This window comes from Miniopterus schreibersii (genome assembly GCF_964146895.1).
Source record: "Miniopterus schreibersii genome assembly, chromosome: 8".
Classification (NCBI taxonomy): Eukaryota; Metazoa; Chordata; class Mammalia; order Chiroptera; family Miniopteridae; genus Miniopterus; species Miniopterus schreibersii.
The window spans coordinates 5,654,091-5,679,509 of NC_138109.1; the positions used below are offsets into that span (position 1 = coordinate 5,654,091).

At 36.9% G+C, this 25,419-nt stretch overlaps 1 protein-coding gene and 1 pseudogene across 9 annotated transcripts in view; both read right to left on the minus strand.

Annotated features, from left to right (window-relative positions):
- The window catches only part of KIF1B (kinesin family member 1B), a 125,256-nt gene that overhangs the window by 79,219 nt on the left and 20,618 nt on the right, over positions 1-25,419 (minus strand). For all 8 annotated transcript variants that reach the window (XM_081146117.1, XM_081146116.1, XM_081146114.1 and 5 more), the window contains exons 3-10: positions 15,178-15,254; positions 14,167-14,346; positions 11,348-11,413; positions 7,362-7,540; positions 6,718-6,829; positions 3,748-3,825; positions 2,745-2,810; positions 1,151-1,226 (exon numbers count right to left, since the gene is read on the minus strand). In XM_081146117.1, coding sequence (XP_081002243.1) covers positions 1,151-1,226; positions 2,745-2,810; positions 3,748-3,825; positions 6,718-6,829; positions 7,362-7,540; positions 11,348-11,413; positions 14,167-14,346; positions 15,178-15,254 — 834 coding nt within the window. The remainder of the gene's footprint in view (positions 1-1,150; positions 1,227-2,744; positions 2,811-3,747; positions 3,826-6,717; positions 6,830-7,361; positions 7,541-11,347; positions 11,414-14,166; positions 14,347-15,177; positions 15,255-25,419) is intronic.
- On the minus strand, positions 18,345-18,845 carry LOC308560695 (translationally-controlled tumor protein pseudogene; annotated as a pseudogene). The gene has a single exon. The product of its transcript is annotated as a translationally-controlled tumor protein pseudogene (transcript).

Here is a 25,419-nt window from a genome sequence, read left to right on the forward strand (position 1 = left end):
TTCAAATCACACTCATTTTAGAAAAATTTTATTGAATGTGTCAGATCAGAGAGCACAACCTCAGATGCTCAGATTTAATCAAAAGTCAACAGTCCTAGCCAGTCTGCCTCAGTGGTTAGAGTGTTGGCCTGAGGACTGAAGGGTCCCGGGTTCAATTCCAGCCGGGGGTATGTGTCTCAGTTGCAGGCTTGATTCCCAGCCCTGGTCAGGGCAAGTGCGGGAGGCAACCAATCGATGTGTCTCTCTCACATTGATGCTTCTCTCTCTCTCTCTCTCCCCCTCCCTCTCCTTCTCTCTCCCGCCTTCTTCCTCTTCCTCTCTCTCTCCCCCTTCCAGTCTCTCTGAAAAGCAATGGAAAAAATAACCTCGGGTGAGAATTTAAAAAACAAAAAGTCAACAAATCTCTTGAATGTCCCTATGTCAGGCAGTGAACCAAATCTTGGTGTCTGGATCTACTGTGTCCAGTTTCCTCTTCCCACACCAATCAAGACCTCAGCCACTTCACCAAAACTGCTCTTAGCAATGTGAGAGGCACTGGTGACGTGGGTGGCCCAATAGGCTATTCTTAGCCTCTTCTTTTTTTTGTTTCTTTTTGGTTAATCCTCATGTGAGGATTTCTTTTCCTCTTGGATTTTTTTTTTTTAGAGTGGAAGGAAGAAAGAGAGACAGACAGACAGACATTGATGTGAGAGAGAAACATCAATCGGTTGCCTCCCGCATGAGCCCCACTGGGGAAGGGGACTGAACCTGCAACCCAGGTACATGCCCTTAACTGGGAACTGAACCCACGACCACACCGGCTACGGCTCAGCCTCTTCTTTCTATCACCAATGTTTGAAGCAGCTGATCACTCCCTCCTTCTCGTCAAGAAGGGAAAGGGGCTAAAGATACAGTGAATAAAGGTCCTAAAACATCATAAAAATGAATAAGGGTTGGTGACATCTGATTACATGATGCGCCTGAAAGGAACATGGAGTTTTCAGAGGCAGAAGTAGCAATAGTTGGAAGGTATGTGGTGAGGAAGACAACTACTCCACAGTTTGTGTCCTGAAGTCAACAACATAAGGGAGAAAACCCTGATTTAAATAAAGTTGTGCAAATTCAGCCAGCTTAAATCAAAAAGGTAATTACACACCAGTAGTCGACATACCTAGATTTTCTCGAAGGAGCCAAGTAAGTACAGAATCCCTGTAGGGAATAAAATCAGTTTTCTTCTTCTTCTTACTCTATTAAACAGAAAGAAATGGTCTCAGTGTTGTTAAGGAGAAAAAATTCACACGAAAGGCAAACCAGTCTAAAATTCCCAAGGAAATTAAATTACAGAATCCTCACTGTAGAAATTTAACACTCACAGCTTCAATTCTTCACAATACCCAAAGCTCATATAATAAAGTAACTGTTTCTTTTAATGTTTTATCTTGAAAAATCTGTAACATACACAACAGTATAATGAGCTACACAACCTGGTCATGTGCCCCAACAGGAAATCGAACCGGCGACCTCCTGCTGCGTGGGACAGTCAACCAACTGACCCACGCTGGCAGGGTGAGAAAAAATTTTTCTAAATCATTTAAACAACCCATGACTTTTCATGGTAGGAAACAAGTAAAAATAATACAAAGAGGTTTAAGAAAACTATACTAATAATTTCAAGAAGCCAGCTATGTTTTAGAATGGTACCCTTAAGAAATTTCTTTTATTGTCCTTTTGAGAGGTTTATAGACTTCCTCAAGATAGAGTCCTATAGAGCACTACAAGAAATATTGTAAGATAACACAATGCAGAAGTTTCCTAAAATTTCTTTTTCCTTTATTCTGAATTCCTTCTCCAAAGCACATCATTGCCCTAAATAAATTTTGCTGTGAAGTCTCATGATTCATGGACACTCTAAAGAGCAATTCTAAATTCCAGAGCCAGAAAACAAGTAAGAATTCTTTTAATGGTCCTGTTCCTACTTATGTGCCATACACTCTGCTGAGGATCTAAAATCATCACAACTGACTCTACAGCTAGTTCACGTCTATCGACCCCCACCGTACCTTGCTGGTGCAGTTATCCTACAGATGGAAGCATTTGAGAGAAGGAAAACCAGGGTAAGCCTCCATGCAGAAAATTTTAAGTCATAAATTGAATATGATCTCTCAGGGGTAAGCAAAAAAGCATTTAATTCTTTTTAAGGATTCAAATAAAGTACTAAACTAAATCAGAACACACATGACTAACATTTTCTTAGCTTCTAACGTAAATAATGAAGCCCTTTATATAAAAATTGTTTCAGCTTTAGTGTTCCACTATTAAGGGGTAAGAAATAATAAACTCTTAAAAATACATTACTGGACCCTAAAGCAACAGCATTTACTAAGGCAAACTGTTCAAAATACTCCAAAAAGTACTACATCCTACTTAGCAAAGATTGTATAGAAAAAGAACATACAAAAATACTTGTAGTTTTTTTATGAATATGAAATAAGGCTCAAAAAAATAGTCAAACCTTAGGTCTTTGTAAAGACCTAGTCCTTACTCTAGCTTATACAGATCTATGTTTACTTTCATTCTTTTTAATCTCTTTTACTTTTAATACAAAGTGTATTATATCTCATATCTCATCGAAAAGCTCTAGAAGAAGAAAGGTAAGATTACATAAGAGGGCCAAAAAAAGGACAGCTGTCATAAATAATAAAATATCTGTCAAGTACATTTGCTGAACAGACAAAATTTTCCTTACAATGAAGTGTAACACTTACCACCTCTGCCAAGGCTGAAATGACTTTGCCCAGAGTTGTAAGAGACTTATTAATATTTGCTCCTTCCTGAAATCAATTCCAAACATGAAAGAATTAAGAATTTCTACTATTACCACATCGTATATAATAGATAAAATACAATTAGCCACATACTTGTATTATTAGTTTATGACCATGAATTCTAAAAACCTCCTTTAACTCTCAATCTTCCCTCCTCTCCACTTGATAACATGCCAGGACCACATGTCTAATGCACGGTTCTAAAGTATCTTTGAGAATTTTATGCACCAAAAATTTACAAATGCAGCCTTCTTCCCAGAATTCACCAACATAAAATTTCTGCTCTTGTTTAGGATATCTCTAGAGGAATCCATGCTTATTCTCACATCTGGATCTTTTTAAATTTTTTTAGTATCTTTATTGATTTTAGAGAGAGGAAGGGAGAGGGAGAGAGAAATAGAAACATCAGTGACGAGAGAGTCATTGGTAGGCCGCCTCCTGCACGCCTCCCACTGGGGATGGAGCCCGCAACCTGGGCATGTGCCCTGACCGGGAATCAACCTCCATCGCCTGGATCCTAGGTCGACGCTCAACCGCTGAGGCACGCAGGCCGCCCACATCTGGATCTTGTGTGCCCTCTTCCCAGTACTGTCCCGTACTTTCATCTAGCCAAATTCTGCTTGTTCCTCAAGATACAATTCAACTCTCACCTGGACTATGAAGTTCTCCTAAATTACTATGTTGTATAACTTATCCTTTCTTTGAAGTTATAGGTCAGAAGTCAGTAAAATTTTTCTGTAAAGGTTTTGTAGGCCATTATGGTCTCTGTCGAAACTTCTCAACCCTACCACTGTAGCATGAAAGCAACCACAGATAATGCATAAAAATAGATGAGGCTGTGTCCCAATAAAATTTTATTTATAAAAACAGGCGACGGGCCAGATATGGCCTACTGGCTTACAGAACAATTATTGACCAGGCATTTGTTAGGCAAAATAAATACCTTTAATCGAGTCCCTTTGGCACCAGTTGAATCAGCTCGTTCACTTCCTGCTAGATCCACCAAGCTGATTTTACTGACCTGGTAAAGAACAATAACATTGGGGCAATTAAAAAATAAGCAAGGTAGAAGTAGAAAACATTTAGAGGCAGGAAATTAAAAGACTAAGGCACGGAGAAGACTAAAAATATTGATTAGGACCCTTATATACTACATAAGACAAAGTTAACATACCTTTTTTGTCAGTTTAAAGAGCATGCACGTACAAAGCTAATTGCAATTATCTTGGTTCAAGAGAAATAATTTTATGATAAACATATTTTACAATGGTATGATATAAAAATATGTAAAACTCTGCAGCCACTATAAAACGGTATGTTACCCAGTCATAGAAAAGAATTAAATCTTGCCATCTTCAACAACATGGATGAACCATGAGGGCATTATGTTAAGTTAACTAAGTCAGACAGAGAAAGAGAAATACCGCATGATCTCACTTATATTTGGAATTTGGGGGGGGGGGCTCATAGATATAAACAACAGACAGGTAACTGCCAGAGGCAAGGAGTTGGGGGTTGAGGGGAGAGTAGGTAAAATAGGGTAAGGGCGTCAAAAGATACAAACTTCCAACTGTGAAATAAGTAAGTCATGGGATATAATGTAATAGTATGATGACTACAGTTAATAATACTGTATTGCATGTTTTAAAGTTGCTAAGAGTAAATCTTAAAAGTTCTCATCACAAGAAAAAAAATTCTGTAGCTATATATAGTGAAGGATGTTAGACTTATTGTGATCATTTCATAATATATACAAATATCTATTCATTATGTTGTACACCTGAAAAAAAATGTATGTCGATTATGCTGTATCTCAATAAAATTAAAAAAAGAAAAAATATATAAAACTCTTTAACTCCTTAAATGGCATATTAAAAATGAAGCGTCCAGTCCTGGCCAGGTGGAATGTTCTGTGAACCGAAAGGTGGCGGGTTCAATTGCCAGTCAGGGCATATACCTAGGTTGTGGGTTCAATCCCCGGTTGGGGTGTGTGCAGGAAGCAATCGATCAGTGTGTCTCTCTCACATCGATGTTACTCTCTCACATCAATGTTTCTCTCTCTTTCTCCCTTCCTCTCTCTCTAAAATCAATTAAAAAAAAAAATCCCAAACATATCCTGGGTGAGAATTAAAATAAATAAACCAATAAAAATTTTAAAAATGAAGCTTCCAGGAACTGGAACTTTCAAACACTGATGGTGGGAATATAAAATGATATTTTTTCATTATAACGTTTATAACAAAAATTGGTAAACAGTTTGGCAGATTTTGAAGAAGCTCAACATATATCTACCGTAAGATTCAACTGCCCTACTCCTAGGTATTCGCTAAGAGAAAAAACAAATATCCACACAAAGACTTGCACACAAATGTTCACAGCACCTTAATTTGTAAGATCAAAAACTGGACACAATTTAAATGCCCATCAACAGCTGAATTAATGAACAAACTGTGATATATCATCAATACAATGGAATATTAATCACCATGAAAATGAGTGAAATACTGATACACACAACAACATAGATGAATCTCTAAGTCATTATGCTAAGGAGAGAAGACAAACAAAAAATAGTATACTGTATGATTCCATTTACATAAAATCCTAAAAAAATGTACATTAATCTATAGTGACAGAAAGCAGATCAGGGATTACCTGAGGACGGGGGTGGAGGGAGGGATATAGTTAGATTACAAAGGGGCATGAAGCAGCTTTTTGGGGTACTAGAAATGCTCGTTATCTGGCTGCAGTATTGCTTTCACAGGTGTACACATATGTGATCCAAATTTATACTTTAACACTTCAAGAAAGTTTAGACCAAAATATCTAAAATGGATTATCCCAGGAGCTATGGTTATAGGATTAACATTACTATTTTTGTAGGTTTGACATAGTAAAAGAAAAGAAAAAGTTTTCACACAGGTGCTTCTTGGTGCCATTCGGATGAATACTGACTAGGACACAGCATTAATATTATAAACCCTGCTAAGAAAGAGTATATTTTTAAAAATAATTTTCAGCTGAAAACAAATAAGTCACCAAGTAAAAGGTAATTCTAGTTTCTAGTGATATTTGTACCATAAACAACTAAGTTTATAAGCAAAGGATCTTTTATAACTGCTAGTATAGTAAATCTAACCTCAGATTTAAAATCCAGCTGTATGCTACTTAGGAATATAGGAAGAGTAGAATTCAACATAAATTATTAACAATAAAATTAACATTTATTAAGTGGTTACTCTGTGCCAAGCACTATTACATGCACTTAACCTATAATACTACTTAATCCTCTCAGCAATCCTATGAGGCTGGGGAAACTGAGGCACAAAGAGGTTAAGTAACCTGCTGAAAAGTGACAAAGCCAGAATCTAAAGCAAGCAGTTTAATTCCAAAGTCTACGTATTTAACCACTGTAGAAAATGAGAAATTAACAAGCAAAGGTATCTGAAGAACATCAGAACTGCTGTGCAGTTATTTACTTTCCAAGAATAAAATACATCTTGTCTGCTTCATGGTTTGCTTAAACATTTAATCCCACAGCAACATCATCAAAGCTCAAAAAATAAAATACACACACCAAAGAAGCTATTAAGATAATTAAGAGGGTCCAGTTGAGGAGAAGAAAAGGGTTTTCTTCCCACAGAACTACTTAATTAACTCTCTTGCACAGAGAAGTTTTCCATAGCCAAAGTCTTGGATTGTTTTTTCTTAATCCTATTTTCTGTTTCGCAATTTGAAACTTAGGAACCCACGCTCAAAACTGGTTTAGAGAGGAATAAAAACGATAAGCAGAAGGTATAAAATACCCTCCATTAAGTAAAAATCCCTTCCACAAAATGCAGAGGGTTGCAAGAGGGGCTTCTGAAAATCCTCACTCTACACAACTCAAGCCCAGAGACTGAAGTTCTCCTACCTTCTCAGTGGAAAGGTTGGTCTCGGTATCATGTTTCTTCTGGGTGAAAACAATTGTAAACACAGCGTGGGAACGGCTACTTGTTTCATTCATGTTGGTAGCTGCCACTGTCCTAAATAAACATCAAGGTGACCACGTGACAAAGGAATTCTTAGATGAAGGTAAAAAGGGACAGCAGGCTCCACATTACAGGCATAACAATCATAAGCAACAACTTTAAGTCACAGGTTGCAAGACTGTCACATAAAATGCTCTCAATACACTTTACTTATGAGTCTATCAAGTTACCCTCCAATTCCAGAGGTACTCCCTCAGAATCACTTTTCATACTCCAGCTGTCCCTTCAGAAACCACCAAGGCATTTAATTTTTATTCTTTATTAGGCGCTCATTTATTCCAGAATCAATTACTATCACAGGCTTGTGATAAGCAACATTTTGGCATGACTTGTCCAAAATCTAATAGTATAACTTAAAGTTCTACTGTGTCTCAGCAGTGTATTGTTTTGATAGGAAGATAGACACTGGATATGCTGAAGCCTTCACTTCTCCAGCACAACCAAAGCATCAGAGGACTCCACAATAACTACAAAGGGGCTCAAAATGTGCCAAAGACCTCAGCCATTAGCCTATTTCCTACCATACCTGGCTTTGTTCCCAGCATCCATGAGGTCAGCAATGTCTGTGTAGGAAGTGACTGCCAGCTTTGATAGATCCTCCACGTACGGACCAAGAAGCGGGTGTTCACGTACACGCAAATTACCCTTGTTTTTTGGATTCAGTAAATCTCGTACTCTTTCACAGTAGATTTCCATGTAGCTCACCTAGAAATAAATTATTAGTGAATGAGGGCTTAGAAAAATGATCCTCTACATTAAAAATATTTTTTTTAACTTTTATTAAAAGCTCTATAATTAGAGATCAGCAACCTCTACTAAGTGAAATGCCGTAATTCCAGTCCCTTTTACTCTATTAACAGTATGCATAGATATCACTGAGTAGGTTAGAACCAGCCTTCTGACTTTCTCAGGAAGGGAAAGGAGGTAAAAAGGGCTATCTTAGTGCACAGTGGCTGCTTCCTGTCTTAGGCAGAAAAAATACCATTTTTAGTAGCAACTTAACAGTTGTCAATATTATTTTTAAATGTATGCTGTTCTCAATAATTGGGGATTACAGTGAGCTTACTCCAAAGGCTTGGAAACAAGATTTCTATAAGTATTAAAACCAAGGAACAATATCAATATTCCAGAGCAATGAAGATGAAAGAGATCGGTGATTCGAATACTTTAAGACTGGCCACAATGTGACTGATTACAGACAGAACAATGTTTCCACCAGCAGGGGTAAGGGCTGGACAGCCTGTGGCAGGACCTATCCAAGTCTCATATGGGAAGAAGCCTCATACAATGTACTTCAGGAATTCTTGTCCTGTTAGCAGGACCATTCCTGACATGGAGGTAAACATGTTAGACCAGCATTTCTTCACCTGAAGCAATTAAGCATTTGTCTAATCAACTCCTTTCCCTCTAATTTCCTGTTCACCAAAAAACCAACAGCATTCCAACAGAGGTCTGCCCATAGGAAGATAATATATGTCTTGCTCACGAGTGTCTGGTCTAGGTAATAGTTATTCCTCATAGGAAAGTAACATCAATCAAATGAGCTTCGCTCGAGTCTGACTTTGAAGAATGATGGTTCTGATTCTGATGTATCTATAAGATCAGATTTCTAAGCAACTAGGTTCTGAACTGGGGTAAATTAACCACAGTAAGCCTAATTATGATGCTTCCCTAGGAATCACACACTTGGTCTGTATCATGGAGCTATTCAAGCATGCAATATAACGTCTTCATTTTTCAACTTGAAATTTCTATAGACACATTTTCAGAGAAATTTCAAACATATCTCAATGGAACCTTTTCTCTATTTCTATTTTTCTCAGTTTCAGATCTGAATGTATTTTTATACTGCATTTCAAAATCAGTTATTAAATAACTGAGAATGCTGAAAGATAAAGTAATTTTGATCTATTATGAGAGTAAAACAACAAAACAACAGATGCTCTTTCTAAAAGGACATCGTCTTAGAAAGTGAGATGGCACTTCAGTCATTCTCATGTACTTACACTTGTACATACAATCTTGAATCCTGGGAAGATATTACATCTTCTTGGAAAACTTGTCCCTTTTCACACAGATATGAGACTAAGAGGACCCAAAATAACCTGATAAAGGCCGATATGCCTCGTTACTTATTCTCTAATGTGTAAATCCATCACTATATCTTTTACTTCTGAATGAACAAACCCCACTTGGCAAATACAATTCATTAAGCACCAGGCATTTTCAGGCACTTTCTAGGCAGCTGACATACATCAGTTAATAAAGCAGACAAAGATCCCTGCCCTAATGAGCTTATGGTTCTAGGAAGAGAGACTAAAAATAAACAACAAACATAAAATGTATATAAAATAGGACAGAATGTGGTAATACTATGGGGGCCAGGGGAAGAACAGGACAAAGGAGATCAGGAGTGCTGGGTGGAAGGCACGTTTCAATATTACACAAGGTGGTCAATGTAAGCCTCATAGAGACGGTAAGATCTGAACAAAAGACCTGGAGGAGGTGAAAAATTTAGCCAAAAGATATACAGAAAAAGAAAATTTCAGGAGGAATGAAAAGTAAAGACCTCAAAGTAGGAACATTCCTGGTGTGTTCCAGAAACAGCAAAAAAAAGTGCAGTGTGGCTGGAGCAGACTAAGTAAGGGAGAGGCAAGAGAGGAGGCAGAGGTCCCATAAATTTAAGGAACCATAGTATCAACCAGGGATCCATGTGCACTCCAAATAAGCCTATGAACTCAGACTAATATGAAAGAAAATGGCTTATTTTTTTATTGCCTACAAGCTCAAAAAATTCTGTCATATGATTCAAAACACAATAGTTACAGGATGAGACAGGAGAATTAATTTTAACAAAAAACATTTTTAGAGCAGCACATTCCCCTTTTGATGTATAACAATCACAAGGCAAAATTCTTTAAAACTTACCAATTTATGCAACACTTTATAAATAAAGAAAAAAACCCAAAGCATCTAAATAGATTAACTAGGAATTGTGTAGGTCCTATAGATAATCAAACATATTCATTTTTTAAAAAATATATTTTATTGATTTCAGAGAGGAAGGGAGAGGGAGAGAGAGATAGAAACATCAATGATGAGAGAGTCACTGCCTCCCACATGGCTCCCACTGGTGATCGGGCCTGCAACCCGGGCATGTGCCCTGACTGGAAATCGAACCGCGATCTCCTGGATCCTAGGTTGACACTCAACTGCTGAGCCACTCCAGCCAGGCTCATTTTTTAAAAAATACAAAAAAACTAGAGTTTACTTTAAAAGCAGCTTAATTTCTCAGAAGAGGCTCATGTTAACATGAGCAGTTATGGTGTCAGCAGTCTGGTTTCATTCTTTTGCACATGGCTTTCCAGTTTTCCCAACATCATTTATTGAAGAAGACCTGCCTTTCTCCACTGTATATTTTTGGCTCCTTTATCAAAAATTAGTTGCCCGTACATGTGTGGGGTAAGAACACTTTAATAATATTAGTGACTATGAAATTAAATACAAATACCAAAAATGGGGGAGGGTATAAAATAATAGCTTCATAAAGCACATACAAAAAAGTAGAAATGCTTATCAAAAACAATACTACATATAAAGTAAAACAGCTAGGTCCGCGCCTGGCCAGTGTGGCTCAGCTGGCAGGGGCACTGTCCTGGGTTCCACCTCTGTTCAGGGCACATGCCTAGGCTGTGCGTTCAGGCCCTGACCCCGGCTGGGGAGGCAGCCAGCTGGTGTTTCTCTCCCTCGCCCTCTCCCGAAAAGTCAGTAAACATGTCCCTGGGTGAGGATTTAAAATAAAAGGAGCGAGGGCAGCCCCTCTCCTCTGCCTTCTCTCTCTCCCTCCCCCCTCTTCCCCTTTCTCTAAAAATCAGTAAAAACATAACCTCAAGTGAGGATTAAAATAACAACCACCATAAAAGAGCCGGGGGCACAGCAGATGGGAGAGTAACTTCCCAAGATTATAAGCAACGATAAAGGGGAGAGAAGAGATCTGATTATATATTTGCAAAACTGAAGCCTCATGGTTAATAATATTAAAGGGAAAGAGTCCACACGAATGAACAGGAAAAACATTGCGACCCCAGCACGTAAACCGACACAGGCGTCATTCACAAGATGTCCAACCACACTAATAATAAAAATTCAAATTTAAGTAAGAGTGAGAAGCTTTCCCTTATCAAATTAGCAAAGATTAAAAAACAAAAATACTAAACGTTTACAAGGGCAGAATGGGGGCTTACACCTCTGATGGGGCTTCTTTCTAAATCAAATGCTTTTTTTACAACCAACATACATACAAAGAAAATAAATGAAATTAGAGCCAGACTTAAGAATAAAGATTTAATTACAACATTATTCATTTTAACCAAAACTTAGAAATAGCCCAAAAGTATAAAATTGGGGTAGTGGTTAAGCGATCTATAGCAGAGTCATAATTTGGAGCCATTTAAAAGCAACATTTGAGGCAATGGAGTATGGCCTCTGGTTTTAACCCGCGGCTGTACTCACCTCTACAGAGTAGGACATTTCTTCATTACAGTTGTCATTGATTTTCTCAAACAGTTCTTCACATAACTACAAAGACATAATGAGAGTGACATGAATAGCATAAATCAGAGAGGCACTAAGTTACCCAGGACTGCTAAACAAATTAGCAATATCTCCTTTCCTCTCAAAATATTAATGGCATCAACAACAAAGGTGAATCCTTTGAGTGAAAAGAGTAGTTTTAAATACATTCTTCTTATCTCAACAACAGCATCTCCAGAACATTTCCTTAGAAAGAAAGTCACGTTTAGGGGGAGAAGAGGAATTATGTCTCCTAAGAGTGTTATGCCATTGACACATTTATGTGAATTCAACTCTTCATACTATACTAGAGTAACTGTGACTCCACTATCAGTATTATTATTGTAACAGTAAAAACTACTATGAAACTATTTTGTACACACACACTACTTATGATATATAAATTTTATTATTATATATTGTCAGTTACTATGTATGTTATAAATTTATACATACATACATAAACACACACATACATATATAGAGAGAGTACATACTATTTGGAAGGGGTAAATGAAGGTATTTTCAAGAATCTGACTCTATAAAACTTCTCCCTTTACCTCTGTCTTGAGTACTCAAGCCTTTTATGAGAGGCTACTCCACTACACAGTGACATTTCTTTTTTATTTTTATTTTTTTAATTTTATTTTTTCACAGTGACATTTCTAACAGAAAACATTAATTTTTCTAGATCAGGAAAATTATAAAATTTAATTTTCCCTATCCCTTGAATTTATTTAAAAAGTGATATTTTAAAAAGATTTAATAAAAATCTACTGAATTTTCATTTGATATACATTTAGTATTATGGCAATCAATACACAGTTGGAAACTGAACTATTTATTCATGATTCATCTAGAAATCTAAATAGAATTTAAAATTTATTATAGCCCGGCCCATGTGGCTCAGTGGTTGGACGTCAACCCATGAACCAGGAGGTCGAGGTTCGATTCCCAGTCAGGGCACATGCTCAGGTTTCGGGCTTGATCCCCAGTTTGGGGTGTGTAGGAGGCAGCTGATCAGTGAATCTCTCTCATGACTGATGTTTCTATCTCTCTCCCTCTCTCTGAAATCAATAAAAATATATATTTTTAAATGTTTTATTATAAATGGCAGCTTCTAAGTAATAATCATCTTTTTAAATCCATGGTGGTAATTAGATAAAATAAATATGACTATTTAGTAAAACTTGGCATAATCTATAGTTTTTCTATTGCCCAAGAAGTATTACACAGCAGTAGAAGCAGAGACTCCAGAACTACCTTTCCTGCATTTGGATTCTGGCTCTGCCACTTACTTGGGCAAGTGACAAGACCTCTGTGCCTCAGTTTTCTTACCTGTAAGTGAGAGGAACAATAGCACCTACCTCTTAGAGTCATATGAGGAGAATGAGATGAGCTAGTATTTGTAAAGGACTTGGCCTGTACTTGGCACATGGGGAGTGCTTCAGAATGTTTTCTGTAATTATTACTGTAGCTATTGCTGTTACTATATATAGAAGAACAATTCCCAAATATATAGGATGGGGAAAAAGCAGGTTTACAGTTGTGAGTACACGAAATGTAGTTTATTCTTATGATTTATTAACTAACACTGTAAACCTACTTTTGCCCCACCCTGTATGTCTTAATACTAACATATACTTTTTACAGAAAAAAACATATATATGCTAGTATGTCCAATTTCTTTCTAAAAATTTTCTATCTTTGTTAATAGTTAAACATTTCAATTATGTAGCTGAATTGAAAATTATAGCCCAATAATCCAATAAAAAAAGTAACCATTGCTCCCTTATGTATTTTATTCTCAAAATATAGAGATGGTTACACTAGGCCTACAGTAAAAAAAAAAAAACCTCTTTAAAATTACTTCTAAATATCATTAATAAAAACATACCACATTCCTGGTATTTAATACCAATGTCACAACTTTCCATTCCCAATCAATACAAAATCAAAAGACTAACTGCTCTTAAAAAAAAAAAGAAATCTCAAACTTAACGTGATAATACTAAACTAATACAATAAAAGGAAAGTATCTCTAAACAAGGCGATCAGAAAACAAAAATAATCACATTCTTAAGAGGTGATCTATGTACAGAACTTTGGGGGGAAAAAGTCAGACCCACAACATTCATTAGGTGTCCCCAGGGTCCAGAACACAGGCTGTTACATACTATCTCTTTTTGAAGAAGCTGGTAACACTGTTCAAAAGATAAAATAACGTGCCCTGGACAGTTTGGCTCAGTGGTTACAGCATCGGCCTGTGGACTGAAGGGTCCGGGGTTCGATTCTGGCCAAGGGCACGTACCTAAGTGCAGGCTCTGCCCCAGTTGGGGCACATACAGGAGGCAACCAGTCAATGTGTCTCTCTCACGCTGAGGTTTCTCTCTCCCCTTCCCCCTTCCACTCTCTCTGAAAAAGCAATGGGAAAAAATATTCTCAGGTATGGATTAAATAATAATAATAATAAATAAGTAAAAATAAAAACACACCATAGAAAAGATAAAATAACGTAACATTGGATACACAGCAAAACTTACAAAACATCAACTTTCCCACCTTTAAAGTAAACATGCGTACATGTCAATCTCTTCCACTGGACTGTCAGTGCCTCTGAGGCAAAGGGACAGGCGATTTAGCTCTGTGCCTGGTATGATAGTCCCTGAATAACGTTTGCTAAATAAAAATAATTGTTAAAGCAACTGAAGACTAAGAGTAATGATGAACAGCGGTTGCTCGTAGTTTTTGCTGCTTACCTGTGGAATGATGCCGGCCTGGCTTTCTTCTTGTTTACCCATCATTGTGTAAGACTTCCCAGCACCAGTCTGCCCGTAGGCAAAAATACAGACATTATATCCCTCAAAGGCATGTAAGAGCATTTCCTTTCCAATGTCATTGTACACACGGCTTTGAGATGCAAAACATGGATCTTCGGGCTGCGAAGATTAAAAGGAGAAATAAATGACATTTTATTCCTATTCTTTCCTGTGCTTACTTATCTCATTACTTCTATAACAAATACAAATGTTTTGAATCAGAATGGTCACCTAAAATAAATATACTATGCATTTTTTCTTCCTCTATATAATACATTTTTGAAGTTTCCCTTACACAGTTTATTTTTCTCATTTTACACACACACACACACACACACACACACACACACACGAGCACTACTAGAGTTATCCCTTATCCAGGTCAGCTAGACATAAAAATATGTACATGAACTTATCTAGTATGATTATATTTCATTTTCCATAACCCTCCAAGTATCACGCTTCCATTCATAGGAAGCTCCAAGAAAATTTTCTTAAGAGTAAATTGGGACTAAAGATCAAAAGCCAAGTCCACATATAAAAATACTTTTTGAACTCGCTACCAGTAGTGCAGCTGTATCTCAATAAACACAGCTTTCAGTGAAGAATGTTTCCAACCCCTTGCCTAGGCCCTTCCTTTGCCAATTAGGCTTTGTCACTGGTTTAAAACATCTATTCCAACACAAAATAGGAAAAGAAAGAAGAAACAAAAAAACCCGCCTAACAGAGAGACGTAGAAGCAAGCTCTAGTTTAGGAAGGAGTCCCAGAAGCAGCAAGGCTGAGGGCCCTATACTGAGAAAGGACACACGAAGGGCTCCACGCTCCCTTTCCTAGATGTTGGTAACCTGTCATCCTTGTTGGACGTGCGTTTTGAATGTGTTTTGAAAACACATTCAAAAACTTCTCAAACCTTGCACAGTTCTCTTCTGCTGCACCACAAGTACACTCACCGAGGTGTGAGACCAGTAGGAGTAGTCGAAGCTGAAGGACTTGGGAGCTTCCTTTGGGTTCTTTGGGTTCACAATGCCTAGAGGATGAAAATGTTTTGATTTTTTAAGTCACTGAGTTACATGTTCTTTAGTTCAACATAAATGTTATGTGTTAAATTCAGAACACCCAAGTCAGTAAATTCATACCACTGAATCTAAACAGGGCAATCAAAAACAAAAATAATCACATTTTAAATGTGATCTACATATGGAACTTGAAAAGAATCAGACGAGTAACTTTCACCAAGTGTCATCAGTCTTCAGAACAGAGCCTGGTAAACTGTAGGTGCTCATTAAATATTTTATGACTGAACCTGAGATAACAGCCAAAACGTGAAAATCGGCCACATTACTATTTCATGGTGCTTCATAAAGCTTCAAATATTTCAACACATCAGAAATAACAATTAAAAAATTACTGAATTAATCTAACCAGTATTTGAAACAAACTCTTTTTAAAGCTCTTATCTACTTCGGAAAAGCTTTTGGTAATGAAATATTCATTGGAAAGAGTCTTATCTCTGAAACCCACAGCTAATAACTAACACTTGGGTTATCATATGTGCATGTACATTTGTGTAATGAGTGTATACAGTGCAGTCACAGACCACTAAATCTTCTGTAGAATGTTATAAATAGCAAAATTACTTTTGACTGAAAAGCATGAAGTCTCACTGCCCATATTAAGAGTTAACTTCTCATGTGATTAATCCAATCACAGTCCATTTCATCAGGGACTGGCTGATGCTGAGGGTTAGCCTCTCTCCCTTTCTCACACACATAAAGCTTTGGCTCCTCATATTTCACATGGAATAGAATCCTTATAACATGTGGTCATGAAATGTCCTCAAAGACCAGACATCCCGACCAATCCACTTCCCCAAGGCAGGGCCGCATCCCAGGGTATCAGTGAGATCAGGATTAAAAAATAAATCTGTCCAGAGCAGCTGCTGCTCAGGACACAAATAGCAACAGTTGCTACGGTGCTTAGTTGTCTCCCTTGCCAGATTCCGCTGGGTATGGACACGCGCTTACGTTCCAACCCCAAATGCTAACAGAGTATTAATAAGGCTCACACTGCGCATAATCATGTGACAAGGAAACATCGTTCTAGAAAGAACACCTCCCCACACACAAACGGTAACCCAAGCAAAGAAGAACATTTCTGACCCAAAGGCACTACATACATATAAGATTTAAGTAACAGCCAACATTCACGGAGCACTTACTCTAAACTGGAAGTACTTTCTGTGTACTAACCTATTTAATCTCCCCAACCACTCAATAAGGCAGATGTTTTATTATCCCCATTTGATAGATAAATCATCACAAAGAGGTTTAAATAACTTACCCAAGGCTACAGAACTAGCTGGTGCCAATCCAGGATGTGACTTGGAGAGTTTGGCTCCAGATCCCACACTCTGAGCAAGACACCCATCATTTAAATGCTTATCCCTGCATGCAGGCATCTTTGAATAATGACATATACGTATGGGTATGCACACATACATGACTGCTATACCACAGGCTCTGTTTAAACCTGTAACTATACCACAGGCACTGTTTAAAACTCTTCTTACCCATTTAAAACTAGGAACTGGAGGATTATAGTTCCTAAAACAGGGGACCACATACAAACTCTACCAAGAAAACGGAAGTTAGTGTCATACTGCATGATTCTAGTTTCAGTGGCTCAGCAATAAGGACAATGGCAAGCTGAATTATAGGATATGACCTCTGTAGTCTACACCACCCAAAAACACGGTTAAAACAAACACTTCTAACCGCTAGACAATCTGCTGTCATAAATCTTTTAAGCCATGTTTCATTCAGTCTTTTAGCTACTCACTAGTGGTACCAATTCTATCAAGAATGACTTAAGAAGGCTAGCTTTCAGATCCTACCCCTTTGTTTCCTTTTCCCTAGTAAAGAAAAACAAAACCAGTGAGTGATTTCCCTGATTCACATAAAATCCTTTCCCTCTTCCTCAATATTCCCTTCTCCCAGATCTCTGAAACTTATGAAACTAATAAATTTTCCTAGTTTCCAGCTTCAAAACCAAGGTGGCCTTTTAAATAACTGTGCCTGTAGACAACAAAACCCTTTTTTAACATAAGTCAAAATATAATTTTTAAAGAGTTACTTACATAATAGTTATGTGAATAAAACAAGATTAAATTTACTCACCATATTTAAAATTTTTTAATTCCTAAACGAAAGATATTTCTTTCAGACACCTTAGAACAATGCAAAATTCAATATTGTTGTTACCTGTTTAAGAGGCAGGTATAAGCAGAAGGCCTCAGAAAGCATGAGTAACACGTTAGGTTGAGTAGTAGTTATAGGCATGTTTGTTTTATAGTATTCTTTATATTTATATACACATTGTATTGTCTTTAATACAGAAAATATTTCCTAATAAAGGATTTAAAACCCCAGAACTCCACAAATGGAAAAAAAAGCCCTTACAAAAATAAAATATTAATGACAGCACTTGAATTCATCAGAAGCCCACTATTAACTTCCATAGACAATAAATTAATGTTTTCAAATATGCCAAAGGATTTTCCTTTCTGAATTAATAATAGTTGGAGATCTAACCCATTTCCTTTAACCCAACTAAGAAACAGGATCTTTCCAACTATTAACAAAGAGGGAAGAGGGGAGACAGTACATTTAATAGAAAGGGTATAGGATTTGGACCCAAAGGACCAGCATCATTACCTACATATTGGTATCTTTTAACATTCTAAACATACAAAAAAAAATTACAAAATATATTTAGATTTTTTTTTGTGATCATGGGTATTATTTCACTTTTGTGTCCTCTCTCAAAAACGGAAATAATACCTAGGTCACAGGATTAAATATGTAAAGCACAAATGTTAATTTTCAATAATAGGAATTTTATCTTGTTCTTTTGTGAAATGAGTTTAAATGCATTTTATTTTTAGACAACCTACACGACATGTTTTTCTTACAAACAATGCCTCTGGCTCCAAATATATCAAGGTCAAAATAAATAAAGAGCTCGAGATACCATCAGTCCCATTGTCCTAGTCCTCCTGCGTAGACGAAAAGCAGCAGCCAGTATGATGACAGGTGATAGATCCAAATTGCCAGATTTGTTAACATTTTCCCATTTCTAAACCCTCCTTAAAGAAAATCATACATGGGTCACACCATCCTCACAGAAGTCCAGCAGAACAATCATGCCATCTGGATTCATGTTTCACAACAAAGAACCGGCAGTTTTTTAAATTAGCAAGGATGTGTTTGATTTGTCCTGCAGCCCGTCATAAAAGGTTTAACTCTTTTATAAAGACTTTACTCCTTCCTGGTCTCTGTTCTTCAAGTTTACCTTTGAGTGATTTAATGTAATCTTTGATGGTACTTCTTACAGACTTCTTTTGTGAAGCTGGTTTCCTACAAGCGATGGTTCATGACAATATCAACACCAGTGATTACTGTGCTTTCAGTACCTTTGCCCTTGGGCATCATCAATGTTACCCCATCCTACTGCTCATCTTCCCCTCTACCTCCATGCACAGCCCATCTGTAATCTCCCAGATCTTGTAGATGTCAGAGAACATCTCATCATGGCTGACGAGGTTCCAGTAGATGATCATGATGGCCGAGGCTGGAAGGAGATGATGGAGGAGGCACTGGTCTAGCAAGAGCCCCGAGCTTGGAGCAAGCAGCACTCCAGGGAAAGGGAGCAAGAGAAAAAGCTACTTTATCTTGTTTTTAAACTCTCTCAATGTTTGGTGGGTATCACCATATTCCATGGTCTTTAAACCAAAGTGAGAAAAGTTCACTAACTGATAAAATAAGCTAAATGTAAGAATTCTATTTCTTGGCAAGGATCAAAGTCCTACACCCACATTACAAACCCCTTCAGTACCTGGGCTGTGTCTTGTGGATCCTCTCTACACTGCCCTACACTGCCCTACACCAACTGGGCACTCAGATGAACGTGTCATGTACCACCTTAATTTGATTAAATCCTGCACCATTTTCAGTGCATACCAGTGCAATATATACATAAAATACCAGCAAACTGAAAGAATATAGAGAGAATTGTATTAATAAGTGAATATTATTGAAATATTTGGCAAAATTAACATAGTGGTTCTTGTATCAAAGTCAACTGAAGACCCTTACCCAACATAAATGGAAATGCCTTTAAAACGACTATCTTGACCCAGTGATCCCACTTCTAGGAATATATGCTAAGGAACCCGAAACACCAATCACAAAGAACTTATGCGCCCCTATGTTCATAGCAGAGCAATTTACAATAGCTAAGATCTGGAGACAGCCCAAGTGCCCATCAGTAGATGAGTAGATAAAAAAGCTGTGGGACATTTACACCATGGAATACTACGCAGCTGCAAAGAGGAAGGATCTTTTATCCTTTGGCACAGCATGGAGGGAACTAGAAAGTATTATGCTAAGTGAAATAAGCCAGTCAGAGAAAGACAAGTACCACATGATCTCACTTTTATGTGGAACATAAACAAAATAAACTGATGAACAAAGTGGATCCAGAGACATAGAAGCATGGAACAGACTGAGGGATCTCAGAGGGAAGGTGGGGAGGGGTGTGTGGGTGGGGAGAGATTAATCAAAGAACTTGTATGTTTATAAGCATAACCCATGGACCCAGACATTGGTATGGGGAAAGCCTGGGGGTGAGATGGGGGTGGGGTGGAGGGGATCAGTGGGGATATAAAGGGAACATCTGTAATATTCTCAACAATAAAGATAAAGAAACTTTAAAAATAAATAAATAAATAATAAAATGACTATCATAAATGTTCCATAGGTTTTAGTTTACTGATGAACCACAAGACCATCTATCTTCTCTTTCTCATAGTCCCTTCAAGTCAAAATTAGCCTTACAAAATTCATTAAGCCCCTTAATTTTACCTTTTTTTCCTTGCCTTCTTTCCAACTGTTATTTCAGCATACAGATGCAGAAATAATGTCTTAATTACTAAGCACTGGAAAACAAGGCAGTCAAAACAAAATTTGTACTTAAAAGCCTTTTATTCTCCAGAATAATTTTATGTAATATCTCAAAGTCTCTATGTAGCAATTATACTGTTGTTGGCAATCTACTAAAGAATTTGCCTGCAACTATAATTACAGAGTGGCAACGCTGTAACTTTATATTACCTTTTCTATCATAGCATGTTTGGGGTTTGTTAAAATCTCAGTGACATCTTCAGCACAAACTTTCTCCTCCAAAACCTTCCTATACCCAAAATTAAGAAAAATGGCACCCAATAAAAAAATTTTATATACCATTTATATTCCAAAACCATAAAAACCCATAACCAGCTTTCTCCTTACTCAGAATAATGTATTTTCAGAAATATATTAAAGTGGTAAAGCATATTCCCATATAGTAGATTTGAGCAGAAGACATACAATTATAACATTTCTTAATTATTTTAAATAAAAACTTAGATTCCAAATCTTATAAACAGGATAAATGTATTATATGTGTTCACTATATACTCACTTTGAATTAAAAATAAATACATAAGGAGAAGAAAAACTACCAACTCTGTTGTGTCACAATGTCATTAACTGGGCATAAAATAAATACACTAGCTATAATAAATATTCAACAAATTCTCAGTTAACAATAATTCTGCTCTTCCTAAGCAAATTTTTTAAAATTTTTATTTGTTTTGGGGGGGGGGGAAGAAGGGGAGAGAGGGAGAGAGAGAGAGAAACATCGATTTGTTGTTCCACTTATTTATGCACTTACTGGTTGATTGTGGTATGTGCCCTGACTGGGACTGAACCTGCAACCTTGGTGTATTGGCCGATGCTCTAACCAACTGGAAGCCACCCGGCCAGGGCCTAAGCAAATTTTGAATGATTTCAAAGGGAGATCACCTGGATGGCCAAGCTCTCATTCAACCTAAGAGGAACAGAGCTGTCTGAACTAACATTAATGTCCTTTTTAGTCACAATTTCCCCACATCAAGAAAGGACATTAAAATAAATTTTAACCTAACAGTTAAATTCAAATTAGACACATTCAGTACTGCACAGAATAGCAAAACAATAAATATTTTGAGAAGCAGTATGTATACATAGCACAGAGGTTAAGAGTGAGGGCTCTGGAGCCTGACAGCACGAGTTTTCTCCCAGGTTTCTAGTTCTCCCAATTCCTGGATGTGCGATCCCAGGCAAGTTAGCCAATATCTATCCCCTCCCATGTGAATGGGGAAAATAAAAGTGAGTATCTGCAAACAGGACTATTGTGAGGATTAAATGAGTTAAAATCTGTAAGTGCCTAATTGTGCTTAGCATGGTTTAAGTGTTCATTACTGTTGTTTTAATTACTAATCACACTCACCCCCACCCACCCACCCAAAGGCAATTTAAAAAGTAAAAGCTGTTTTTGTTTTCCCTTCATCCATCTTGCCTCCTCAAGTTTATTTAGTTACAAAAGGAACTCTTGGGTATCAGACCCCAACAATGCCACAGGGAAACACAGTAAATGTAGTTAAATCATTTCCTCATTTAGGTAGCTTCTGCTTATTCTGGCCATGTAGTTTTCTATTCTGCCAAAACAAAAAAGGCTTCCCAGACATTACTACCTTTCCTCGCCCTACCCCTCAATTATTTAGATGTCTCCCTTCAAAGCTTTAACATTTACCATAAGCTTTTATAATTTATCTCTAAGACAAGACTAAACACTCTCTGAGAACTTGGTGGCCTCCCAGGCTATGCTTGCTAAATAACAAAAATCTAATGTCCTGCAGGTGCTCTCAAAAACCTAATTTCATATTTCTCATTTCTACCAACTCTATATATACAGCATTCATCCCTAAACAATATAAACGTTTTCATAAAATAAGCACAAGTCGCCCGGCCAGGTGTGGCTCAGTGGTTGAGCGTTGACCTAGGATCCAGGCGATCGGGGTTCGATTCCCGGTCAGGGCACATGCCTGGGTTGCAGGCTGCAGCCAATCAATGACTCTCATCATTGATGTTTCTATCTCTCTATCCCTCTCCTTTAATCTCTCTGAAATCAATAAAGATATATTTAAAAAAAAAAAAAAGCACAAGTCTTGATATACTACCAAGAGTTAAATCTATGAATACCTATACTTTGCTTACCATACAACCAAAGTAGTGGGCCCTTTCAGGGTCTCACTATGGCACTGCAGACTTTGCTAGCTTCTATTACAGCGCTTCACACTTGACTGGGCAGCTACCAAAAGCAATCAGCACCATATTAGTGGCATGGACTTTTAAAAATGAACTCCAAAGCATCTCTTGAGAACTGCAAATGTCATATACCTGAAACTAATGTAATGTTGTATCAATTATATCTCAATAAAAAATAATTTATAAAGAAAAACAGGACATGGCTGCTTTCCCCTATGAAAAACAACAAATGCACATATAAAGGCCACATGGAGTACAGTTTGGATTTTAAAGCAACCTCAAAAGCCTAGAACAGTAAGATGCAAAGCAGCAAAGATGACTAGGCTTTCTACATTTTATACAGTCTTCTCTCTTTGCTGTTTTGGAATCTAGATGTGAAAACAACTTATTTAAGTAACTGAAGAAGTTTAAATTATACCCTATAATAAAAAGCAGTTGCAAACACACAATATCAAAGGCCTCCTTCGATTTAGTGATATCTTCAATTGTTTCTGCCTTTAAATATATATATATTCTCATTGAATGTCATAATTTGGGTACCAAAACTAACCACAAAAACAATTTAACAAATAATTTTTCAAACACCATCCTCTGCAGTATATCTGATTCTAAGGCTAGTAAGCCAGGACAAGCAGAACAGGAAAACTGAGATAGTTAAACAGCACGTGCCCCAACAGGGGAATGAACCTACAACCTAGGTATGTGCCCTGACTGGGAATCGAACCCACCACCTTTTGGTGTATGAGACAATGCTCCAACTAACTGAGCCACACTGGCCAGGACTACACAAATTCCTAAGTAAAAGTCCACTCAATCCATCTTTATACTCATTTGTCATGTTATTAAAAGCATGTGACAGGTGATCTGTCACCTTATTCAACTTTAGAACTGATGTATCACAGGAAGAACACGGTAATAAGGTAATTTCCACATTTTCTAGTATTCAACTCCATGCAGTCCTCTCTGCACTTTAAGCACTACTTGAGATGGTAAGGTTACATCTATTCCACTACACAACTGTGAATGTTCACTACTTAGAAACACTGATGTCTGTTCTAAATATTAAAGCCTGCAATTACATCAAAAAAACTTTCCATAACATAAAACATACTTATTAGATATATTACTCCCCTTTAAATACCTATAAAAATTACTTTAAAGTTTGATATCTTTGATCAAGTAATCCCTATTTTAAGAAATTTTTTGCTCAGAAAATGACTGGCAAATGTACACAAACATTTCTCTTCCAGAATGTTTATCACAGTGTTACATAAAATAGAAGAAGAAAAAAAAAATCCAACAAAATTAGCTAAGTAATTATGATATATCCATATTAGGGAATTTTCTATGTCACTAAAAGTTATGTAGAAAATACATAATTACATTAAAAATATTAAAAATGGAAAAAAGTAAGTTACCAAAAAAAGTATGCATATATATACTTTATATACGTATATATATAAAATGAAACAATCATGTAACAAATTTATTTAATATGTGAGGGTGCAAGGAAAAGATGAGAAATATCCAACAAAATGTTAATGATCTCTTTGAGTGATAAGGAGTCATTTGCTTTCTGCTTTGTTCTTTCTGAATTTTCAATTTGTCAAATGCTTTTGTTTTTAAAATAAAGGGCATTACTTGTTCTTTAAGCTTTAAAACTGACTGGTTTATATTATTTATGGATATACTGAATAAATATGTTCAATAAATTGTTCTGAAACGGGGTAAAGAACATGCACTATGAGAGCTAACTATCTTGCCTTCGTGTGTTTTCTTCCCTAAGTAAAGGTATTAAACTATGACGATCAACGAAGTAAAAATGCTACCAGGGAAAACACCAGAAGATAATGCCTCAGCAAAAGTTAGAGAAGTTGTATGTGGGAAGAATAGTAACATGCTACTATTTGCTACAAAAAAATTGGGACTTAAGCCAGGCGCTCTGAGACTCCAAACCTCATTTTGTTCTAATCTAGTTCAAAAGAACGCATTTAAACAAATGATTATTTTGTAAATATTTCAAAGGTATTTGAAAAAAGATATATTCAGAAAAAAATTATATATAGCAAATAACAAGCGAAAGGTAAAACAAATTCAATTTAGTGAATACATATTATGTGCCATGAACTGCTTTGGGTAGGTACAAGGGACATAAAACAGTCTCAAAATGTTCGTTTTCCCATCAAGTTGTCTTCCTCATGAGAGACATTTACAGGGTGGAAAACTGCTTATCCTGCATCGTTCCACAGCCTGAGCCTGAAGTGAGGCAGTGAAAAGGGCCCCAGAGCCAGACAAAAGAACCACTGAGAAAGAAGTAACATGCTGCTTCCTCTAACTGGCCGAAAAGATGGATAAAGAGCCCAAGACAACTACAGAACAATTTCCCCCTGAAAACCAACTTCAGTATTTTTCTAATATAAAGAAAACAATGACAAGAAACGACAAGTCAAAAGAACCCTCCTTTGCTCATCAAAGTAACCGGAAGACGCGTCATCCTCAGTTGCCCTCGGATCCAGAGCTATAAATATAAGTTCCACAGCAGGTGCTTGTGTAAAATTACAAAATCTGCAAAAAATCATGCTTTCAACACCAACATACCATTAAGTTTTGTTCATACAACCAATCAACCCATTACTGGCAAATGCTGAGAGTCACTTGCATTTCAGGAGTGAAGCAGAAGGAAAGCAGCAGAAGAGTTCACACACTGCTTGTAACTCACCAAAAACAACTTTATTTTCATCACATACTAAAATGTCTTGCTAACATACTCCAAAGTAATCCAATGCAATAAAAGTTTAAAAACACTGGAAAACAAAAAGAAATACATCTAATATCTTATCTAGGAGAGGGTGCAATCTAACTAATGCCCTTCTTTACAACCATAAACTTTATCCCAGTAGAAGGAAAATGTATGAAATATCGGGACACATTCCAGAATGTCAGCTTAGTAAGCTGCCCAGAGACGTCATGCAATACTAAATAATGCTGTGTTGGGTGTAGAAGAAA